A 19,385-nucleotide genomic window follows, 5' to 3' on the forward strand; every position below is an offset into this window, starting at 1 on the left:
AAGAAAGAAATCCATACAGGTTTGGATCAACTTGAGGGGGAGTAAATGATGACAGAATTTTTATTTTTGGGTGAACTATCCCTTAAAGGGAACTGAACAAGAGAGAACATCCTGAACCTGTTCATGGTCTATGAAACATTTTCCTGCAGTCATGCTTCAGTTTCACAAGCAGAAATATCAGTCAAACCCCAAATTACACACAGAAGACTTCATCGTGTGGGTATACACTAGGGGTGTAACGATTGCCTCATGTCACGATTCGATACATATCACGATACTGAACTCACGATACAATATTATTGCGATACTCCCAGACATATGATAAAAGGTTAACGAAAAATGCACTGTTGATTAAAATGCTAAATTTGGTGTTACACTGTGTGTGTAAATGAATAGGCTTGGACTTGGTGCTGGACAATAGAGACACCAGAATAACAATATTCATGATTCTGAAGCTGAAAATACAGAATTTTAGACGAATATGCTTTGACTCTTTCACTGACTAGATATATTTAAAATAATGTAGACATCTGGCATTATCAGGACCCACAAAGATTCCCCCATTGCATTATTATACATTATATTCAACATTGTATATAGTAGTTTAATGTAGTACTGGCACTAAAACAATGAAAACTAGAATTTTTTCTCACACAGTAATTTTTATTTTGTATTTCACAATTTGTATTGTGATATATTGTGACACGCTATATTGTTACACCCCTAGTATACACCTATGTGATTTATAATGAATAATAAATATTTTTGTGTCTGCACTATATGTCACTAATCAAATAAACAAAACTTGTGACACTGACCATGTGAATTCACTTGTTGCTGCTACATTCGAAGCCCACTGATTGAATACAACCAGCACATCATCCTCTATGTGGAAGCGCTCGTGCACGGTCATGGAGGCCAGTGTCGGGAGCGCGCATCCCGGTTCGTTACGTCACTTCAAGCGCCCTGGCTAGTAGATCTGGCAAAGAGAGGAAGAAAACGACAGAAGTACTCTAAAACAGGGCTTTCCCCGCGGTTATCAGCTCTCAAAGTGATAACGGTCCGTCTACAACACTACATACAGGCACAGCCATCTCACCAAACCGGACTAACCTCTTGTGAAATAAGGTAAGGAGCTTTTCAAAGTGAATTTCCTCAGCTGAAGAGTCTGAACTGCTCGGACACAGCCCATTGATAGTGTGGGATTACGTGGAGATATATCGGTATATTGCACACTGACGGTCTATATACGTTCGTATGTGCCCAGACAAACTATAGGGAAGGTAAATAAACCTGATATTTCTCAATATGCGCTCGAGGGACTGATAAAATAAAACGCTGTTGCGCCAGCAAGCAATGGAGGAAGAACAGGGGGAGGGAAAAGAAGAAAAAAATACACATATATTCCATGTAGGAGAAGGAGCACAGGAGTCTCTTTCCATTCTCTGGTTTATGAATCGACATAAACAGACAATCTGGACACTGTTGTGTGGTAAAAACCGCTGAGAATCCGTCCAAAGCTTCAGCCTCGGCGGTGTGAAGCTTCTTCAAGAAGAAGCCCATGTGCATTTCACACTTTAATTTCTGATTTATTTGCTTTTTTCCCCCTGAAGAACAAATTTAAAGCGTTCGCGAGGCGGTTAAAATATTCGTAATAAGTCTCCTCACTCTGTGTGACGTCAGCGGGAAAATATGTATCGGTTACAAAATACCTCAGACGAGAGATTGGAATAGTCACAAAGTATCTCCTCACTGGGGAACATATTTACCAAAACTCCAAACGGAGCAGTTGTGTTTATTATTGAGCAAAACAAACCCTCAAACACAACAGTTTTGTTTAAAAACAGATGATGTTGTTATGTAGGACCCTGCAGGTAGTTGAATGAATCGAGTGTCATTTCTTACTGATTCTCGTTAATGTGATTGGCTCCTCTGTCTCTCTGTGTCTGTGTATATATAATGTTTAATAAAATTACATAAAAAAAAATATATATAATGAAAGAATTCTTATTCCTCCATAATATTCAGAATTCATATGAATAAATTCAGTTTTTATTACTTCATGTTAATTGAGAGGATAATATTTGTACATGTTTGTACTTCATTTTTGTATTCATTCTTTACATTTTTAATATAATTAAATTAAATGTATATAATTGTCAAACCACATGACTATGTAAGTGAACTATTAAAAAATGGTGATTAAACTTTTTAAAACTTTATTTTATTTTATTACTTGGACCCTTTTTTGACTAAATCTGTACAAAACCTGAGATTTGTTTTTGTTATTATTTGGATTTTAGTGTCATTAAAGTATTATAAATCAGTCAGATATAGTGATTCAACAGGTGTTTTTCAGATCAGTGTTTTGAGTCCTTTCGTAGTTGATTCAATGGAAGCCTGTGTCTGTCTAAATGTTCCCTAATAATCACATGACATATCACACACATTCTGCTGTGAAAATTGTCAGTAGATAGACCAACAGTGATTTGATAAGCACACTGAGCAAGTGCTTGCTTGCTTTCTCTGTTGTGTGTATCTCAGCAGTTTGTTCCCCAGTTGCAACATTAGGCCCATATGTTCAATTTACCGGATCAATCCTGTGTATCTGTGTTTGTCAGGGTTTGAATGGGCAGCTTGTGGCAGGAAATAGAAATCAAGGTCTTAAGGCCCTTGTATACTTCATTTTCCATGTTCTGGCTCGTGCACAGTTGTGTCCACATAGCTTTCAAAATGTACTCAATTTCAGATGAGCGCAGATGGATGTGCAGTACAATTGCTTTTTTCTACTCTACCAGACGTCAGAGAGCAGCACTGAGTCGTGTGTCGTGTCAATTACAGGACGTTTGCTCGGAAGGATAGAAGAATAAGTTTAGAACAAGAAACAAAACAAAAACAGAACAACTGTGTGTATTGCCATGTCTGTCTATCTGTCTGTCTGTCTGTGTATATGTCAGTCTGTCTGTGTCTGTCCATCCATCCATCCATCCATCCATCCATCCATCCATCCATCCATCCATCCATCCATCCATCCATCCATCCATCCATCCATCCATCCATCCATCCATCCATCCATCCATCCATCCATCCATCCATCCATCCATCCATCCATCCATCCATCCATCCATCCATCCATCCATCCATCCATCCATCCATCCATCCATCCATCCATCCATCCATCCATAGCTAATCTCAAAATGGCCAAAAATCAGATCAATATATATTGTATCGGTGTATCACCGATTAATGCAGGAAGAGGTGTGTGTCTTTATCATGCAGTGAAAGTACTTCTGGTCTACAGGGTTTGAACTGTAACTCCTCAGACCTGGAACTATCCCAGAAACTGTGATGGACACCTGGTTTGGATCATATCTGCTGTCTGTTCAGTGATTAATATATACTGAGAAGATCTAAGCACGGTCTAAAACCATCTTTAGTAGAGAAAACTGATAGGTGCCAAAAGCAAAGATGTTTGTTTTAATAAATTGAGACATAATTATCAAGATGAACTGCTGAGATTAGGGTGTATATGATTGCCCTGTCTCTCCTTCTGTAAGAACTAACCTGGTCCTTATTTTGATTTGATCTGTGGAGGGTGTAACACATGAGAAATACAGGGAGGGCGACTGCTTCTTGGATAGGCTACTGAGACATGCAGGGAAGTTTGTCTTGTGTCAGCGTGTACCAGCATGATTTCGCTTCTCAAGGGGAAGGTGTTGTTCTACTAGTGATTTGAGACTGATGAAAAATGTATTTTTACTAGGGGTGTAACAATATATCGTGGCACAATATATCGCAATACAAAAATGCAACAATATGTATCGTGGATAGTTCACCCAAAATAAAAATTACCCTGTGAGAATTTTTTTTAGTTTTAGTTATAAGAGTCAGTACTACATTAAACTACAATATATTATTTTGAATATAATGTATAATAATGGGGGAATATTAGTGGATCCTGAATCTGATAATGCTTATGTTATAAGTCTTATGTTACCAGTAAAAAGTGGCCTACATTATTTTAAATATATCTAGCCAGTGACAGAGTGCAAGCATATTCGTCTAAAATAATTCTGTATTTTCAGGTTCAGAATCATGAATATATACACCCACAATGTTATATCAAATTTAGCATTTAATCAACAGTACTTTTTTTTTTTTTTTTTACCTTTTATTATATGTCTTGGAGTATCGCAATAATATCGTATCGTGAGTTCAGTATCGTGATATGTATCGAATCGTGAAATTAGGGTATCGTTACACCCCTAATTTTTACTTTTGGATGTGGACGTGTTATGCAATCTGGTGTGCTAAAGGGGTCATATGATACTTTTTATTGGTTTCCTTTTACTTTGTGTTATGTATCTGTTTGTGCATATATACGATCTGCAAAATTTTAGATGCTAATTTAATTAATTTGACGCTTTTTTTAATGTATCAGTCGATATTATATATTTACTTGTGAAATCTCATTTCCTTTTTATATTTAGAAGGTTTTTGCCATTTTCTAACACTCACTTATAGTTAATATTTTAAAACACTAATAATTCAATAAGGCTTTGAAATGTAATCAAATCTCAAAATGAATATCCATTTTTCATGTATACCATTTAAAGTGATTGATTTGAGTTTTGTATTTTATTTCGAATTTATTTAGTCAAAATACCATAGAATATTAATATATGTCATTTATCAATTATTGGCCATAACAAAATCATTATTGACTTATAGGGATGGGCAGACATTAAAATTCTGGCTGATATAAATGTCAATGTGAATTCTTATATTAGCACAGCATGCTAATTAAAGCAGCGGCACCATTTTCATGAGTGACATCAGCTCAGTTGTGTGTCCTCTGCTGACCCTATAGTCGTACATGACGTCTTTCACAATTGCACTTACCTGCAAATGCAATAGCAACTCAGTGACTGTGCTGAGCAGGCCAGACTGGATCTGTCCAGATAGAGAGAGCCCCTCGTGTGGTTTAGCATGTCTAGAGCGGGAAGCCCATCTTTAACCTAATTAACTCATGCAAACAGATGGACAGACCGTGGACCTGTCAGGCCAGAAGAAAAGACACATTCAACACCGGCTCTCTCGTTTCATGCTAGCAGGTCAGAACTGGAGATGAGAATTGATTCGTTGATCCCAGAGGAAGATACAGCCAGTTAAAGCTGTGTTTGCTGAAGAGTTTGGAACAACATCTTTGGCTTACAGCTCTAAAGCTGCAGGCATGTGCAACGCTAATGTTTAGGCTAATACCGCAAGCTTTTTAGTGGTTCTAGCTAAGACATGCAATTCAATTATTGCTCTGTTAAAGTGCGCTTTTATGCTATTTTAAAGATTCATAATTTTGTTTCAGAGGTCTACCACAATAGGTTTACATGCATCCAAGGTAAATCTGATCATTTCTGATAATGTCCATTGCAGCATCACCTCTTTTCTCACAGTGTCTGAAACTGTTCGAAAAAAGGATTCAGTCTCTAAACTCCTACTTTCCGAGAGCCTGCTCTGCTCTGATTGGTCAGATGGCTCTGTCTGTTGTGATTGGTCGACCGCTTACAGCACGTGTCGGAAATGAAATGCCCATTACCAAATCTGAATTTCAGCTCCGGAGTTTCCTCAGCACTTTCGTATAGAGTGATATGAGCAGTAATGATAGTGTTTGTTTTACTGTATCAATTTCAGCGCGAGTCCTCATTATTTGAAAAAACGCACACACACACACACACGCACGCACGCGCACACACACACACACACACACACACACACACACACACACACACACACACACACACACACACACACACACAAAACCAGCGTCTTCTTGACATGTTGGCGACAGGAAACAAACTCTTCCAGGCCTCAGTTATAACTACAGCGTTTGAGGGCGGGTCTAAGTAGATGTTGTTCGCCATCAGCCAATGAAGACCACAGGCTGGCATTATGCAAATTTGTTACAAACCTATGTAGATTCATGCAGGAAGTAAAACATGGAATTACTGATGACTCGTTTCAGGCAGTTCAGAATTGGCTCTTTCTTTTCGGGAAACAATTACTGTGTGAATCTTTGCAGACCTTTTAATCTTTACTTTGCAGACCTTTTACATTCATAAACGGCTATATTACACACCACATGAAAGATAATAACCTAAAAAGCATAATAGGGGCACATTAAAAAGGGGTAGACTTAAAAAAAAAACGACAAGTTTTGCAGTTGTATTCACATTGACACAAACAAAGCATGATTCTGAGCCAAATAATCCAACGTGAAAGAGGCAAGGCAGGTGGAGGAAGGTGGAATCAGTGTGAAAACAGCCCACAGCTCTTTTGGCCTTGCAGAGATTCTGTTCAGATCCAGTTTCTGAGGAGGTTGGTGCACCTTCTACCCTTGGTGATTCTCCAAAGAAAGGTTTAAAATCCTTTTTTGGCTGATTTACAGAAGATACAGAACAGATAATAAACAATTTTAAATAAAGCAGCCAATTGGTTCCCAATACAATTAGTAAATGTGAGAACATTGATGTCTGGAAAATAATCGGAGCCAAATTTGGCTTTCTTATTTGCATTTGCTTTTATTGTATGTTTTACAAGAAAATACTATTTTTAAATAAATTTTTTTTATTTAAAATGATTTATTTTATAATTTAAATAATATTTTTAAATACAGTTTTTCTACTTCAAAATGTCACATTTAATTAAATGTTACTTGCAGTTTCTTTGTAATTGTTTGTGGAATTTACAAGCAATTTCTGAGTGAAAATTGTTTCTACATAGGGCTGGGCGATATATCGCATGACATTGTTATGCACATCTCGTCAGTAAAGCCGGTTCCTTGATTAGTATCGCCTGCGATAATTAATGCGATATGGCTCAGCTTGTCAGTGAACTACGGCTCTGTGTAGTAAATGCCGCTCCATCTGAAAGCAGGTGATGGCGATTTACTACTAATCAAGGAACCGGCTTTACTGACGAGATGCGCATAACAGTATCATGCGATATATATCGCCCAGCCCTATTTCTACACCAAATTTCTTTTTTAGTGTGTATTTGAATTATATTGACAGTCAACCACCATTGGGTCTCTAGATATCAGCATCGGAGTTGACATTCAGAGACGTTGAAAAGGATAACCAAGTTTTAGAGAGATGAAACATGTTTTTCTGTGGCTTCTTATTGAGTTATCTGTCACCTGTCTCATCCTTTTCCACATTAGAATGAGATTTATATCCTCAGGTTGGATATCTGACAGATATCTGATTCATTGCAGTGTCCCCACAGTTGCCTGAATTTTATGGCAGAAGAGCAGTTTATGTGCATATAGAGATAGATGTGGATTGAATGAAATGCGTTCTGGTTGGTTGTTTGAATGCTGATGAATCCGCGCTGCCTGTCTAGATGTTCAGTGATGTGAAGTGACAGGCCGTCAGGCGTCAGGCAGAGCTTTTTAAGCGAGCTCAAAGCTGACCTCTGTTCCTTCCTATAAATATAGAGGCAGAGGCAGGCACACACTGTCTCATTGATGCCGTAACTGAGCCAAAAGGCAGGCAGAACGAGAAGGAGATCTTGGACAAAAAAATAAATGAACACTGTAAACCAAGTGGCTAGTTTAAATTGATACCGTATTGATTATTGTAGTCAGCTTTGCAGTTTGAAAAGTCAGTCACTGACAGCATTTTAGGGTGTGGGTTTTGAAGGTTTGGTCATGTATTCTGACTCAGCACTCAAACCATTACTTTAAAAGATTGGACTCAGTTTAGCTTTGTCATCAGCAAAATAAAACATTCCTTTTGTGTGACGTTTATCCTCTGTATGGAAGCAAGGTCATGTGAGGAAGCGAGGCTGGGTCATGCATTGAATATTCACTATAAATCTGTTATGATTTTGTAGACAATATAAAATGAATGAACATGAATCACAATTACTGTTTAATGTGCATTTTAACTGGTTATTATTAATTTAGTTTAAAGAGACATTTTGTGATAAATGATCTGGTTTATTATCCTTTATAAATATATACAGGTGCATTTTAATGAAAATTTGTTACATATAAATCTTCTGTGTTAAGTTTTAGTGAAAATAGTTTTAATAGTTTTTTACTGCATTTACTACTTGCATTCATTTTGAGTTTGTTTGGCAACAATGTTTAATCTGATAGCAGAAATCACACTTTTAAGCCATTTCAGCTTAAATTTGAGCTTATTTATGAATAAGAATACCGTAATGGCATTTTTAAGTCAGTTTTTCTGTTGTTTTTACTGTCCTCCGTTCACCTCAGGTTTCTCTCTCTTTTCCCTCTCACTTGACTGTACTGTATGTGGCTTTAACATTCATTTTTAGCATTTGGAGAATGGTTTTATTTACTTTTTGCTTGTAAGTGCCACTCGACCTCTTCTAGAGATATTATTAAAAATAAGTTGAAGAGTTCTATGTTTTCCAGTTCTGAGAGCGATTACGTTGTAATCCTTAGTTTTGGCCTATTCTTTTTTTTTGTTTGTGAGGATTTAGGTCAAATGTAATGGAAACGTACTCTTCCATGAGGCAGCGTTACATCCCTGTTGAAGAACAGAGCAGATTGCTGTAATGGAAGGAGATATGGCTGGAAGGAAGGATTGGGAGATAAAGAAGTGGAGGGAGGGTACGTTTTCGTATTGTGTCCTGTCCACTGTCCAGGTGTAATCCACCTGCCCGGGGCGAGCCAGATGGCAGCTGCTTCAGTGGCAAGGACTGTTGTAGTTCTTAAAGGAACAGTTCACCCCATAATAAACTTAAGCCCTATTCGGACGGGACTAGTTTAACATGGAGAGGTGGGGTAAAGTAATAATTACCAGAGATTTTAGTCATTACGGATAATGTCAGTAAAGATTATGGCGACTTTTACCTTCAGTAAAAAGGTCTGGAAAAATTACCTCAGGTAATACTAATCCCGTGCGAATAGACCCGCTGTAAATATGTACGTGAATATTTAGTCATTTCCTGTTTAAAAGTATTTTTACGCGTTTTTTCCAAGTATGGGGACGCTTGAAAAAGCATTCAGTTGCGTTCTAGACGCTGGGACGAGTCTGTGGCGAAACTCAAGTGTTTTCCACACACCATTCAGATCAGAAAGAAGATCGAATGCACTTGTTAGAGGCACGAAACATCTTTTAGCGTTAGGTAAGTGCCTATTAACAACACAATCTGAAGTTAATTAATACATTGTTCGACCGGACATAACTGTTTTATATATATAAATATAGGTTATATGTGTTTGCGCACCGCACGTGATATCAGGAAGCGTCGTAATACGCACATGACAACAGGAGGGTGACGGCGATGCGCAAATCGAGTTACCCCTCACACTTCTGCTAGTTTTACTGAGATATCTTATCCCGGGCAAATTGGCCATTAATATTACTGACGTCCTGTGGTAAAATTACATTACTCCATCTACCCTTGTAAAGTTAATCCCGTCCGAATAGGGCTTTAGTCATTTTACATTTTTTACTTTTGCAGTAATGAGTATTTTTCTACTCATTTGAAGTTTACTTTGCAATGCTCTGTTTCAGGTACAATTTACTCAAACAATAAAATACTGAATTAAACCACACTTTTCAAGTGTATGCTTTACTTAGAACAACTAAGTAAATAAATAATGCAATAGATATTGTGTAGACAACATATCTACATAATAGAAGTAATGTACCACCCGAACACAGAGATCTATATACTTGGTACACAATAACGATAACATTTGTTGGATCATTTTTGAGTATGAATGTGTCATTTTGAGTAGAAAATGAACTCCAGATGTCACAAAAAAGCAAGTTACTAAACCTAACAACAAAAGCAATGCTAAATACAGCTGGAAAACTGTGAATAAAAAAAAACCCTTATAAATTATTCATGCCCTAGTGCATGATGGGAACACCAGAATCATCAGAAAGTTGAGTAGGTTTTACTTAGTTAATTTTATATTATTGCTTTAATTTTTACAAGCTTAAATTGAGAACTAATATAGAATTTGCTTCGCACACATTTGGTAATGTGTTGGTCCCTAAGTGACTGCCAACTCCAGTCTCAACTCTGCCCCGCCTCTAACACATGCGATACATTCCTATTATTTCTGAATGGCTCTCTCTAGAGTCGAGTTGTCCTGATCTCCTTGGAGGTGATCATGTTTAGCAGAAGCGCTGTGCCCTGTTCTGTCTCCTTGCAGTGAATATTTTTCCCTTGCCATGCTTTGCTCTGCTGATTTGAGCTGTAAATAAGGTAGATAACATTGCAAATCTGCAGTTATTGATTGTTTTTGTGTGTAGAAGCTTGTTGTTGTCTTTGTGCTTGATCAGAGGTTTTGATTTTTGTGTCTGTATTGTCATTGCACAATTTGAGCCTTATAAAATGCCCTGTCTATTGGCACTTTAACAAATACTGTACAGCCGTGTCTGTAAGAAGTTGCTGGGGAAAAAAATCTGTGTATGTATGTGAATAAATGTGTGAGATTAAACTTTTCTTTAATATAATATCATTAGAAATGAATAAATATACACTCTGGGGGTTGAAATGTTTTTGAAAAAAGTCTCACCAAGCTGTGCTCACCATGCTGCATTTATTTAATAAAAAAATACAATAAAAGCAGTAATATTGTGGAATATTATAGTTAAAAATAACTGCTTTCTGAGGCTAATTAAATGCTAAGATGAATGTACACTATTGTTCAAAAGTTTTTTTTGCGTGAAAGAAATTGATACTTTTATTTAGCAAGGATGCATTAAATTGATCAAAAGTGACAGTAAAGTCATTTATGTCACAAAAGATTTCTGTCCAATAAATGCTGTTCTTTTGAACTTTGTATTCATCTTTCAATCCTGAAAGAAATGATCACAGTTTCCACAAAATATTAAGCATTACAGTTGTTTTCAAACTTTGGAAACGGTAGTGTATGTGTTAGCGACTAGTCAACTAACTAATTAGTGAGGTCGACTACGTGTATTTGTAGATTGCTTTCTACTAGTTATATATCTTTTAGTTTGGCATGCTAACAGACAACAGTGTGTGTTATGTTTTACCTGTTGACTTTAAAATAATCCCCTTAAACACATAATCATACAGATATAATGTAATTATTTGTTTGACTTCTTTGAGAATTAGTCAACTAGTGACTAGCTATTAACTAGTTTTCACACTACATATTACCCTAATTTAAGAAATGCACCTAAACAGCTCCAAAAAAAGAGAAACACTGAAGCTTTCATGAGAATTTTTTTTTTTTTTAAATGAAATGATCTATCAAGCTGGCATACAGTTAGAGAAAGTGAAGAAAATAAGTGATTTTTGATTGTGTAACCAGAAAAAAAAGACAGCTTGCAGATGTCTGACTCATGAGGTTTCACAGAGACCGTGGCACCTCATTACGGGACACATTTCTTCAGTATAACACCTAGCTATACAGTATGTGTAACACCTGTGGTTGAAGTTGAACCATGTGATTCATTATAAAAGGAAAAAAAAATATGCCTCCACTACGGCTGTATTAACAGTAGGGTAGGCAGTGTTTTTCATAAACACTTTTTGTTATACTGTTTGAAACTCTTTTCACATCCTGATAGCAATCAATAATAGAAGTGGTCTAAATAAAAAAAAAAATGACATATATCTTCTGTGTAAGTCTCAGGACTAAAAAATGTTTTGTCCAATCATTGCATTCATCACGAATGCAATAATATGATGCTCCACCCGCCTGTCAACGTATGTATTTCCATGTCATCAGCGTGTTCTGTACGGCTGTACAGAGTTGTAGACAGATGTCAGTCAAACAAACAGCAGGAGGGTGGGATCTTATGTTTTCAAAGCTAGCTTGCTATTGCTAGCCTATCCGAAATTACCTACCTTACCTTTAATCAATACAAAGCCATTGACGGGGTTTTGAAACCAAATCTCTTATCGCACATGTACACAGCTTTGTAAATGCTCAGAGAGAAGGGACTGTTTACTTGAGTCCAGCCACAAGCGGCAGCTGCCTTTTGTCTTGTGTGTTTATCCCTGATGAAATACTTCATTGTCTCTTATAAAACACATCTTTGTTTTGTAGCAATACTGGGTCACATGACACACGAGTGGCCCTTCTAAACACGTGATCTCTTCTATAAATGCTATTTTATCACAAAATGTACACATTTAACTCATTCTAAAGCAAAGGGAAGTGCTACAGACTGTTCAATTCATCTGGTTTTTAAGTTCGAAATCATAAACCCTTGATATTTGCCACAAATGCAGTGTAATTTATTGAGAGGATGCTGGCAGTGGACATTGGTGCCATGTTTTGGTCTATCCCAAAGGCCAGGAAAATGCTCAATTGGGTTGTGATCATGCGCAAGCCAGCATAGCCGCACTCTCTCAGTTGGAAAGAATCTAAAGTTGGAGCCACAATGCGTTTCAATGGAGTAAATCTACATGAAAATAAACCGAACGTGAAGTATGTCGACCACAGACTCTCTTCAGACTGAAACTTGTCAAACACATACACAAACACGATATGCAGAACATGATACGAAGGCTAGGAACAAAACAAAGAATCAAAACAGTTCAGTCTCGTGGAGGAACAGTTTGTGGAGGCTGTGATAGTCTCGTAGATAAGATGCACAGGGGGCAGCGAGACCACAGAGCTCCTTCCTCTGCCGCTGTCGAACGGAAGCCAAATCATTAAAGCACTGAGCATGCCTAACCCTGTCACATTCCCTGAAGCTCAGACAACATGTTTTAAATGCCTGCACTTATGTAACAGCCTGAAATGCATTAATCCTCCTAGTCTAAAATATATTTTCATATCATAAAATGAGCTTACATGATATAAGTAGCTCAACTAAAATGCATGAAACCTGTCAGATATTAAAGCAAGATGATGAAAAAGGCACAGGAAAGAACTGTGGTGAGAAGATGTAGAGAGATGTAGAATGAGAGACAGAGGTAGGGCTGAGATTGCAGAATAGGTATTGGACTGAAGCCACAGAGCTAAAGTAAATACAGTGTGGCATGCGGATGACCTACATAGAGCCCAGTGAAGGAGGTTAAAGCGTACATTGTGCCAGACCTGTTCATTAGCCTTTTATTTCCTCTCTGAGAAGAGTGCAAGGAAGCAGGCGCCAGGGAAAACTCTCCATCAGTGCTGCCATCTCAATGAAAATGTGTGATTTGTTTTAACTCTTCGTCTCTCTCTGTTGCAGGAATATAACATGACCAGATTAAATGGATAAAACCAGACACCCTTCAACACCCAGGATCATATGGTGAAAATGAATCGTCTGTTGTACAGTTAAAATAACCCAAAATATAGATCATTGACTCTTCAAGATTAACAAAGATCAACTTCTCAGTCCACATCGGCCCTCTTTTCTCGTCACGCTTGCCCTTCTCTGGTCAGAGCCACCATGTACGGTAGTGCCCGATCCGTGGGTAAAGTGGAGGGCAACCACAGTGGCGGGAGCAATCAGAGTCCCGGTCGTTCGCCCCGTCTCCCGCGCTCGCCCCGTCTGGGCCACAGCCGCACCAACAGCACAGGGGGCAGCGGAGCCGGTATAGGAGGTCCAGGGGGTAAAACCCTTTCCATGGAGAACATCCAGTCCCTCAACGCTGCCTACGCCACATCTGGCCCCATGTACATGAGCGACAATGAAGTGGTGGCATCCGGCCCGGACCTGCCGAAGAGCACCATGACGCTGGGCCGCTCAGGGGGCCGGGTGCCTTACTCCATCCGCACGACTATCATGGGATCCAGCCCGAATATCGCCACCGGTTCGCCCGGCTCTGCGTCCACCGATGCCATTGCTTTCGGAGACCACCATATGCCTTCCAACCTGGCGTCCACTGTGCCTCATTCTCTACGCCAGGCGCGGGACAATACCATCATGGACCTGCAGTCCCAGCTGAAGGAGGTGCTCAGGGAGAACGAGCTCCTGCGGAAGGAGGTGGATGTGAAGGAGAGCAAACTCAGCTCCTCCATGAACTCTATTAAGACCTTCTGGAGCCCCGAGCTGAAAAAGGAGCGCGCACTGCGCAAGGACGAGGCCTCGAAGATCGGCGTGTGGAAAGAGCAGTACAGAGTCGTCCAGGATGAGAACCAGGTGAGAGAGATGAGCTGTTGTGTACTTTCTCCAGGATTACGTGGAGAACTCAATTTAAGACAACATATTCACAATGCATTTAACTACTGTAATATGACATTTCAGAGTAAATCAGGGTATCTGGCTGGAAATCATGTAGCTTCAGTTTTGATGTCTTTTATGCTCAACCCTTATTTCAAAAACAATATTGATAGGGATGGATTAATATAAGAATTCTGGATGACAAGTCATAATTATTTTCATGTTTTGGCCAGTAAATACTTTACAAATAAAACACTACAATTTAAATTTATATAAAGATTAAATTAATCAAACCTTTAAATGAATTAATTGAACTTAGATGATGACAAACGTAATATAAATGTAAAAATAGGTGGAAATGAGCATGAACAAATTAAATTGATCACATCTGTCGACATGTTTATGCACAGAGATGCACCGATATGAAAATGTATGTTAGAAATGCAGAATCTCTAGATGTTGGTCAGTTATGTGTCTGAATATGGTCTCTTTTCTCTTCTGTAAGCTGGAATATGCAGGTCTTTTTAGAGCAGTTTGCAGTAGCCAAAGGGCTTCATCTGATGAAACACTGATACAAAACAGTGCAACTGGCACTGAGAAAAAACCCTATTACTTGCAGATTGGATCTGATTACTGAAGAACATTGTACAAGGCATGTCTTTAGAAATAGCTCTATTTGTCTTTTAGTGTTTTTCTTATAAAAGGCTTGGTGAGAGCCTCTGAGCATCTCAGATGAAGCTGATAATCAGAGCAGTTTGTTTAGTTCACGCTGGAAGGTGTTACGATACAAAAAAAAAAAAACACACTAGATAAGTGGATCTTTTGTGTTTTTACATTAAAATGAACAACAGTCTGATACATCTCTTTCCCTTGCAAAGCTCATTTCTCTTCTGTAGACTGCAGTTTAACACATGCCCATCCTGACATTTCCCGTTTTATTCTCCTTCCTCCATGCTGGATTTTAGCTCTGGTGTAAGCTGTAATTTAGCTATTTCCCATGTATTTTTAGGGCCTGCAGTCTACAGCATGTAGCAGACTTCAGCTTGCATGTGGCATATATATTAACTGTTATCATTATACCACCACCTCTTTTCAACAGAAGATGTTTTATGTATAGTCCACAGTATGTGAGTCTTCACCATCGAGAACTGGAACCTTAAAGGGATAGTTCACCCAAAAATGAAACTTCTATCAGTAATTACTCACCCTCATGTTGTTCCAACCCCGTAAGACTTTCGTTCATCTTAGGAACACAAATTTAGATATTTTTGATGAAATCTAAAGCTGGCTCACTCCTTCATAGGCTTCTATGTAATCGATATTTACACTGTTACACTACGTGAACTCACTCAGAGGCCCACACAGAAGAAAATGAATAGTTGAATAAAGTCATTTTTTTAGTTTTTTTTTGCACACAAAAAGTATTCTCGTTGCTTGATAAACTTGAGGTTGAGCCACTGTAGTCACTTGGACTATTTTAACGATGTCTTTACTAACTTTTCTGGGATGGCAGATATCGATATCGACATCGAAGCCTATGAAGGAGTGAGCCAGCTTTCAGATTTCATCAAAAATATCTTAATTTGTGTTTCTAAGATGAACAAAAGTCTTACGGGGTTGGGACACCATGCGAGTGAGTAATTACTGACAGAATTTTCATTTTTCGGTGAACTATCCCTTTAAGGAAAGACCGTCTGTGCAGTGCAGTGTGTATTTCTAGAGTTAACTTTGAACTCAGTTGGATGCCAGGGACCTTCAACACTCTTTCGCCACATGGCTCTGATCCTGCTTCGCTTTTGCCTGGGCTGAACCATGAGGCTAATGAGGGGCTCATCATCATTGCCTTTGATGCCTTTCATTCAGGTCTCCTTTTTGAAGGCTCGGGTGACGTTTTTTGAGTAATCCAGTGCAAGGCAGGGCTTAAAACATATGACACCCCACATGGTCTGCTTAGTACAGGGAACTGGTTGATTTGACTGATGAAGTCATGAGGGGGTTTATCAAGATAAACTAGATCAATATTCATTATTCAAAAGAACCTTGATCAGTTAAATAAACTCATCAAATTCTCTGGAGAGAGAGGCATTCAAAGAAGGGATGAAGCAGCAGGATAAAGTGGATTGAGAGTTGAATGTTTCTTTGAGACCTGTTCAATTGTGAGATGTGTTACACAGCAAACACATTTAGTCAGCCAATTCTCATTCATTCACCTCCTCTGCTCATATCTCTCTCTTCATTCATTCAGCCCACATGCTAGTTCGCTGGATTCGTGCGCACACTCTTTTGCTTTCCTTTAGGGATGCTCTGATGATAATATAAAAGCAAAAATGATAAATATCTTATATTATATGGGATAACTGAGGAATTGCTGATAGTTAAAAATATTTTTTCTTTTGTTTGAATAATTTGTCTAAAAATTTATCGTTTTTTTTTTTATGTCTAAAATAATTTTAATTTAATGAATTTGAATGAATTTTAGGCAACCCAACATTGTTATACAGTATGAGATCTGCTAAAGATTACATTTAACTGTGTTATTACTAGTGTTTTTAAAGATTAACTTTCGTTAGATGAAGGTAATCTAAATGTAAAAATTGGCGATATGAGCATGTGCACGTAAATATGCACTATATTGTTACCGATATATTGTGCATTCCTATTTCCAACAGTATACTGTGACAGTAATTCTTTTTCTGTTATAAATACCTTTCTCACTCTTATTTTTGTCATAATGCATAAATGTGGACATGTTGTTTTCAAGTCTATTTTAAATGATCCTTAGTATTTTTCTTCCAGTCTTTCTCGTGAACATCTGCTGTGACATTCCCAATATTAGCAAGCACGTTCATGCGAGCCTTTCAGACAGAGCGACTGAGCCAATCGGGTGTCCATCAAAGTGTGTTTTCTGTAAGCATGTGTGTCTGCCCTCTGAGGAAGCGGGAACAGATGGCAGACGCGGCTCCTGATGCGCTTACTGTAGTAGTGCTGTAAAAGGTCCAAAGATTCGCGCCCCAATCCCTCAATCTCCTTATCAAACAGTGTGACTTTTCACAGCCAAGTTCCGCCCTCACCAATAATCACTGTTCCGGTCAGACTGTTTGTTCCTAATCCGAAATGTTTGAGTCACATACTCAGAGGAGAACAGATAGTGTAGGGGTTTGTTTGCTGTGTCATGTCAGTAAATGTAACCTAGAAGGGTAGCAGATGGCCAAGGGTGGAGCCAGGAGCCAGGAGCCGGCCAAACCTCAGGTCATCAAGCTCCACGCTCTCTCAGATGGAAATAAACATCACATGCTGCGCTGAATGACTACGAACCATGAAAATATCTCACATGATTTTCTTGTACAGTACTTCCTGTTGTCCTGCTTGTCCTGCTTGTCCTGATTATGGTGTGGTGCCTGTATTTACTCATTATGTAATATATAATCAGCCCGTTACTCAGAGCAGAATGACTGTGTAATACAATATGCTGTGTGTACACTGTAGGAGCAGGGCTGTAAACACCATAGTCTTGTCCCTCTCGATCAATATGGGGTTTTAAGCGGCACATTCTTAAACTTTGATATTTGGTCTTCTAATCTTGAACATTTTGTTAGCCACAACACGTGTGATTCATAGCCTTAACTTCTTCCCTGCCATTGACAATCCCGGCAATCTGCGTTTTCAATGTCATGTGGTAGAGGGCGCTATTACACATCTTTTGAAAGACTACAGAGCCACAGGCGTCGTGCCAAATTTCGACCACCGCCAAATTATTACCCCCCTAGCATTAGTAGGTTTAGGATTAGTTATGGGGGAGGGGTTAGGATTAGGCAATCAGGTGCTGACTTCAACGAGGGGGGTAATAATTTGGCAGGGGGTCGAAATTCGGCACAACACTGGATCCAAAAACAAGCGAAGAAGCTGCAGAAACAAGCAATAGAAGCATTGCTTAAGCACATGTAAGCTAACGTGTTCATCAGACATTAAACAGCATATAAATCAAAACTAGGGCTGTAATCAACCAAAGAAAATCTTGGTCGACTGAAGTCCTGAAATTTTCGACTAAAAATTACGTTAGGAAAAAAAACGTTAAATTAATTAGCTGCGCACTGTGCGCAGTTCTTGGTAGCCTTGTTGTCCGCCTAAATGAATTATAAATAAACATAAAAAACGAATAGGCTATTTGCAGTAGATATTAAATCGTTTTTGACCTTATTATTTTGCACTGAAATGAGTCTGATACACGAGTCTGTCGGCTCTGCACATCACATGCACCTGCGCAATATCATAGCCTATGATTTCTAAAAATAGTACTATGTTGTCAATAGTGATATCATCACAATCACTTTTGAGGAATATGCAACATAATTTAGACAATTGTTTTTGTCATATGTATTATAATAACTGACAGACACTATCATTTCAGCCGCTCTGTGCAGCCGCTCTGTGGAGCTCAGCTTCGCGGCTGAGACACGAATAGACTATTAACTTTTAAAAAAATGCTGCCACACTGCCGATGTCTTTGTTGACATGGTAGAAGAGGACTGACTGACTATGAATTAAACGCTCTCACAATTAAGTAATATTCTTTCTTCAATCTGTCGCTCTTCTCCAGTGGGTTGGGCTAATCCAAAAGAAGTGAAAACAAGGGGGGTGTTCTGAAGACAGACTGTTACCTGTGAAACAGCGGTGCTCTGAAAACACCCCCATTAGCAATTAGTGCTTTCCACCTGATGAAATGAACGCGGCAAAACTGATGAAATGAACGCGGCAAAAAATCGACCAATCAGAAATTTTGGTCGAGTCAGAACGTATCGACCAAATAATCGACTAATCGACTGGGAGATTACAGCCCTAATCAAAACTGCTTAACATTACAGAATAAAATGTCGAATCCAGGTAGAAGTTAAACGCAGTTAAACGCAGTGTACCCCAGCCTGATTATAAATAATGATTATGAAATAATATATAACATTTGATAAAAATATATATATTTTTGGAATTTAGTCATTTATATTGGCTGCAACTAAATAATAAAGTTTATATTTTACTATAATTTATATTTAGAAATGCTTATATTGCTAGTATTACTTCTGCTTCTTGGAGATTTGAACAAACCACTAACCCGAAGTATTTAAATCAGTGCATAATTCATTCTGTACTACAGACATGAATGATACCTCTCATTGTACGGCTTGTTTTGTGCTATAAGTTAAGTGATCATGCGTACAATTGTTGCCTGTGAACAATAAAAAAAAGGCCAGAATATCATAGCTGTGCTTT

At 38.4% G+C, this 19,385-nt stretch overlaps 1 protein-coding gene across 5 annotated transcripts in view; it reads left to right on the plus strand.

The window, feature by feature from the left end:
• The first annotated feature begins 913 nt into the window (after positions 1–913).
• erc1b (ELKS/RAB6-interacting/CAST family member 1b) overlaps positions 914–19,385 on the plus strand; it is a 196,917-nt gene continuing 178,445 nt past the window's right edge. For all 5 annotated transcript variants that reach the window (XM_084407452.1, XM_084407453.1, XM_084407454.1 and 2 more), the window contains exons 1-2: positions 914–1,128; positions 13,203–14,099. In XM_084407452.1, the coding sequence (XP_084263578.1) occupies positions 13,407–14,099 (693 nt within the window). In that variant the 5' untranslated portion in view covers positions 914–1,128; positions 13,203–13,406. The remainder of the gene's footprint in view (positions 1,129–13,202; positions 14,100–19,385) is intronic.

Source organism: Rutilus rutilus (assembly GCF_951802725.1).
Source record: "Rutilus rutilus genome assembly, chromosome: 4".
Lineage (NCBI taxonomy): Eukaryota > Metazoa > Chordata > Actinopteri > Cypriniformes > Leuciscidae > Rutilus > Rutilus rutilus.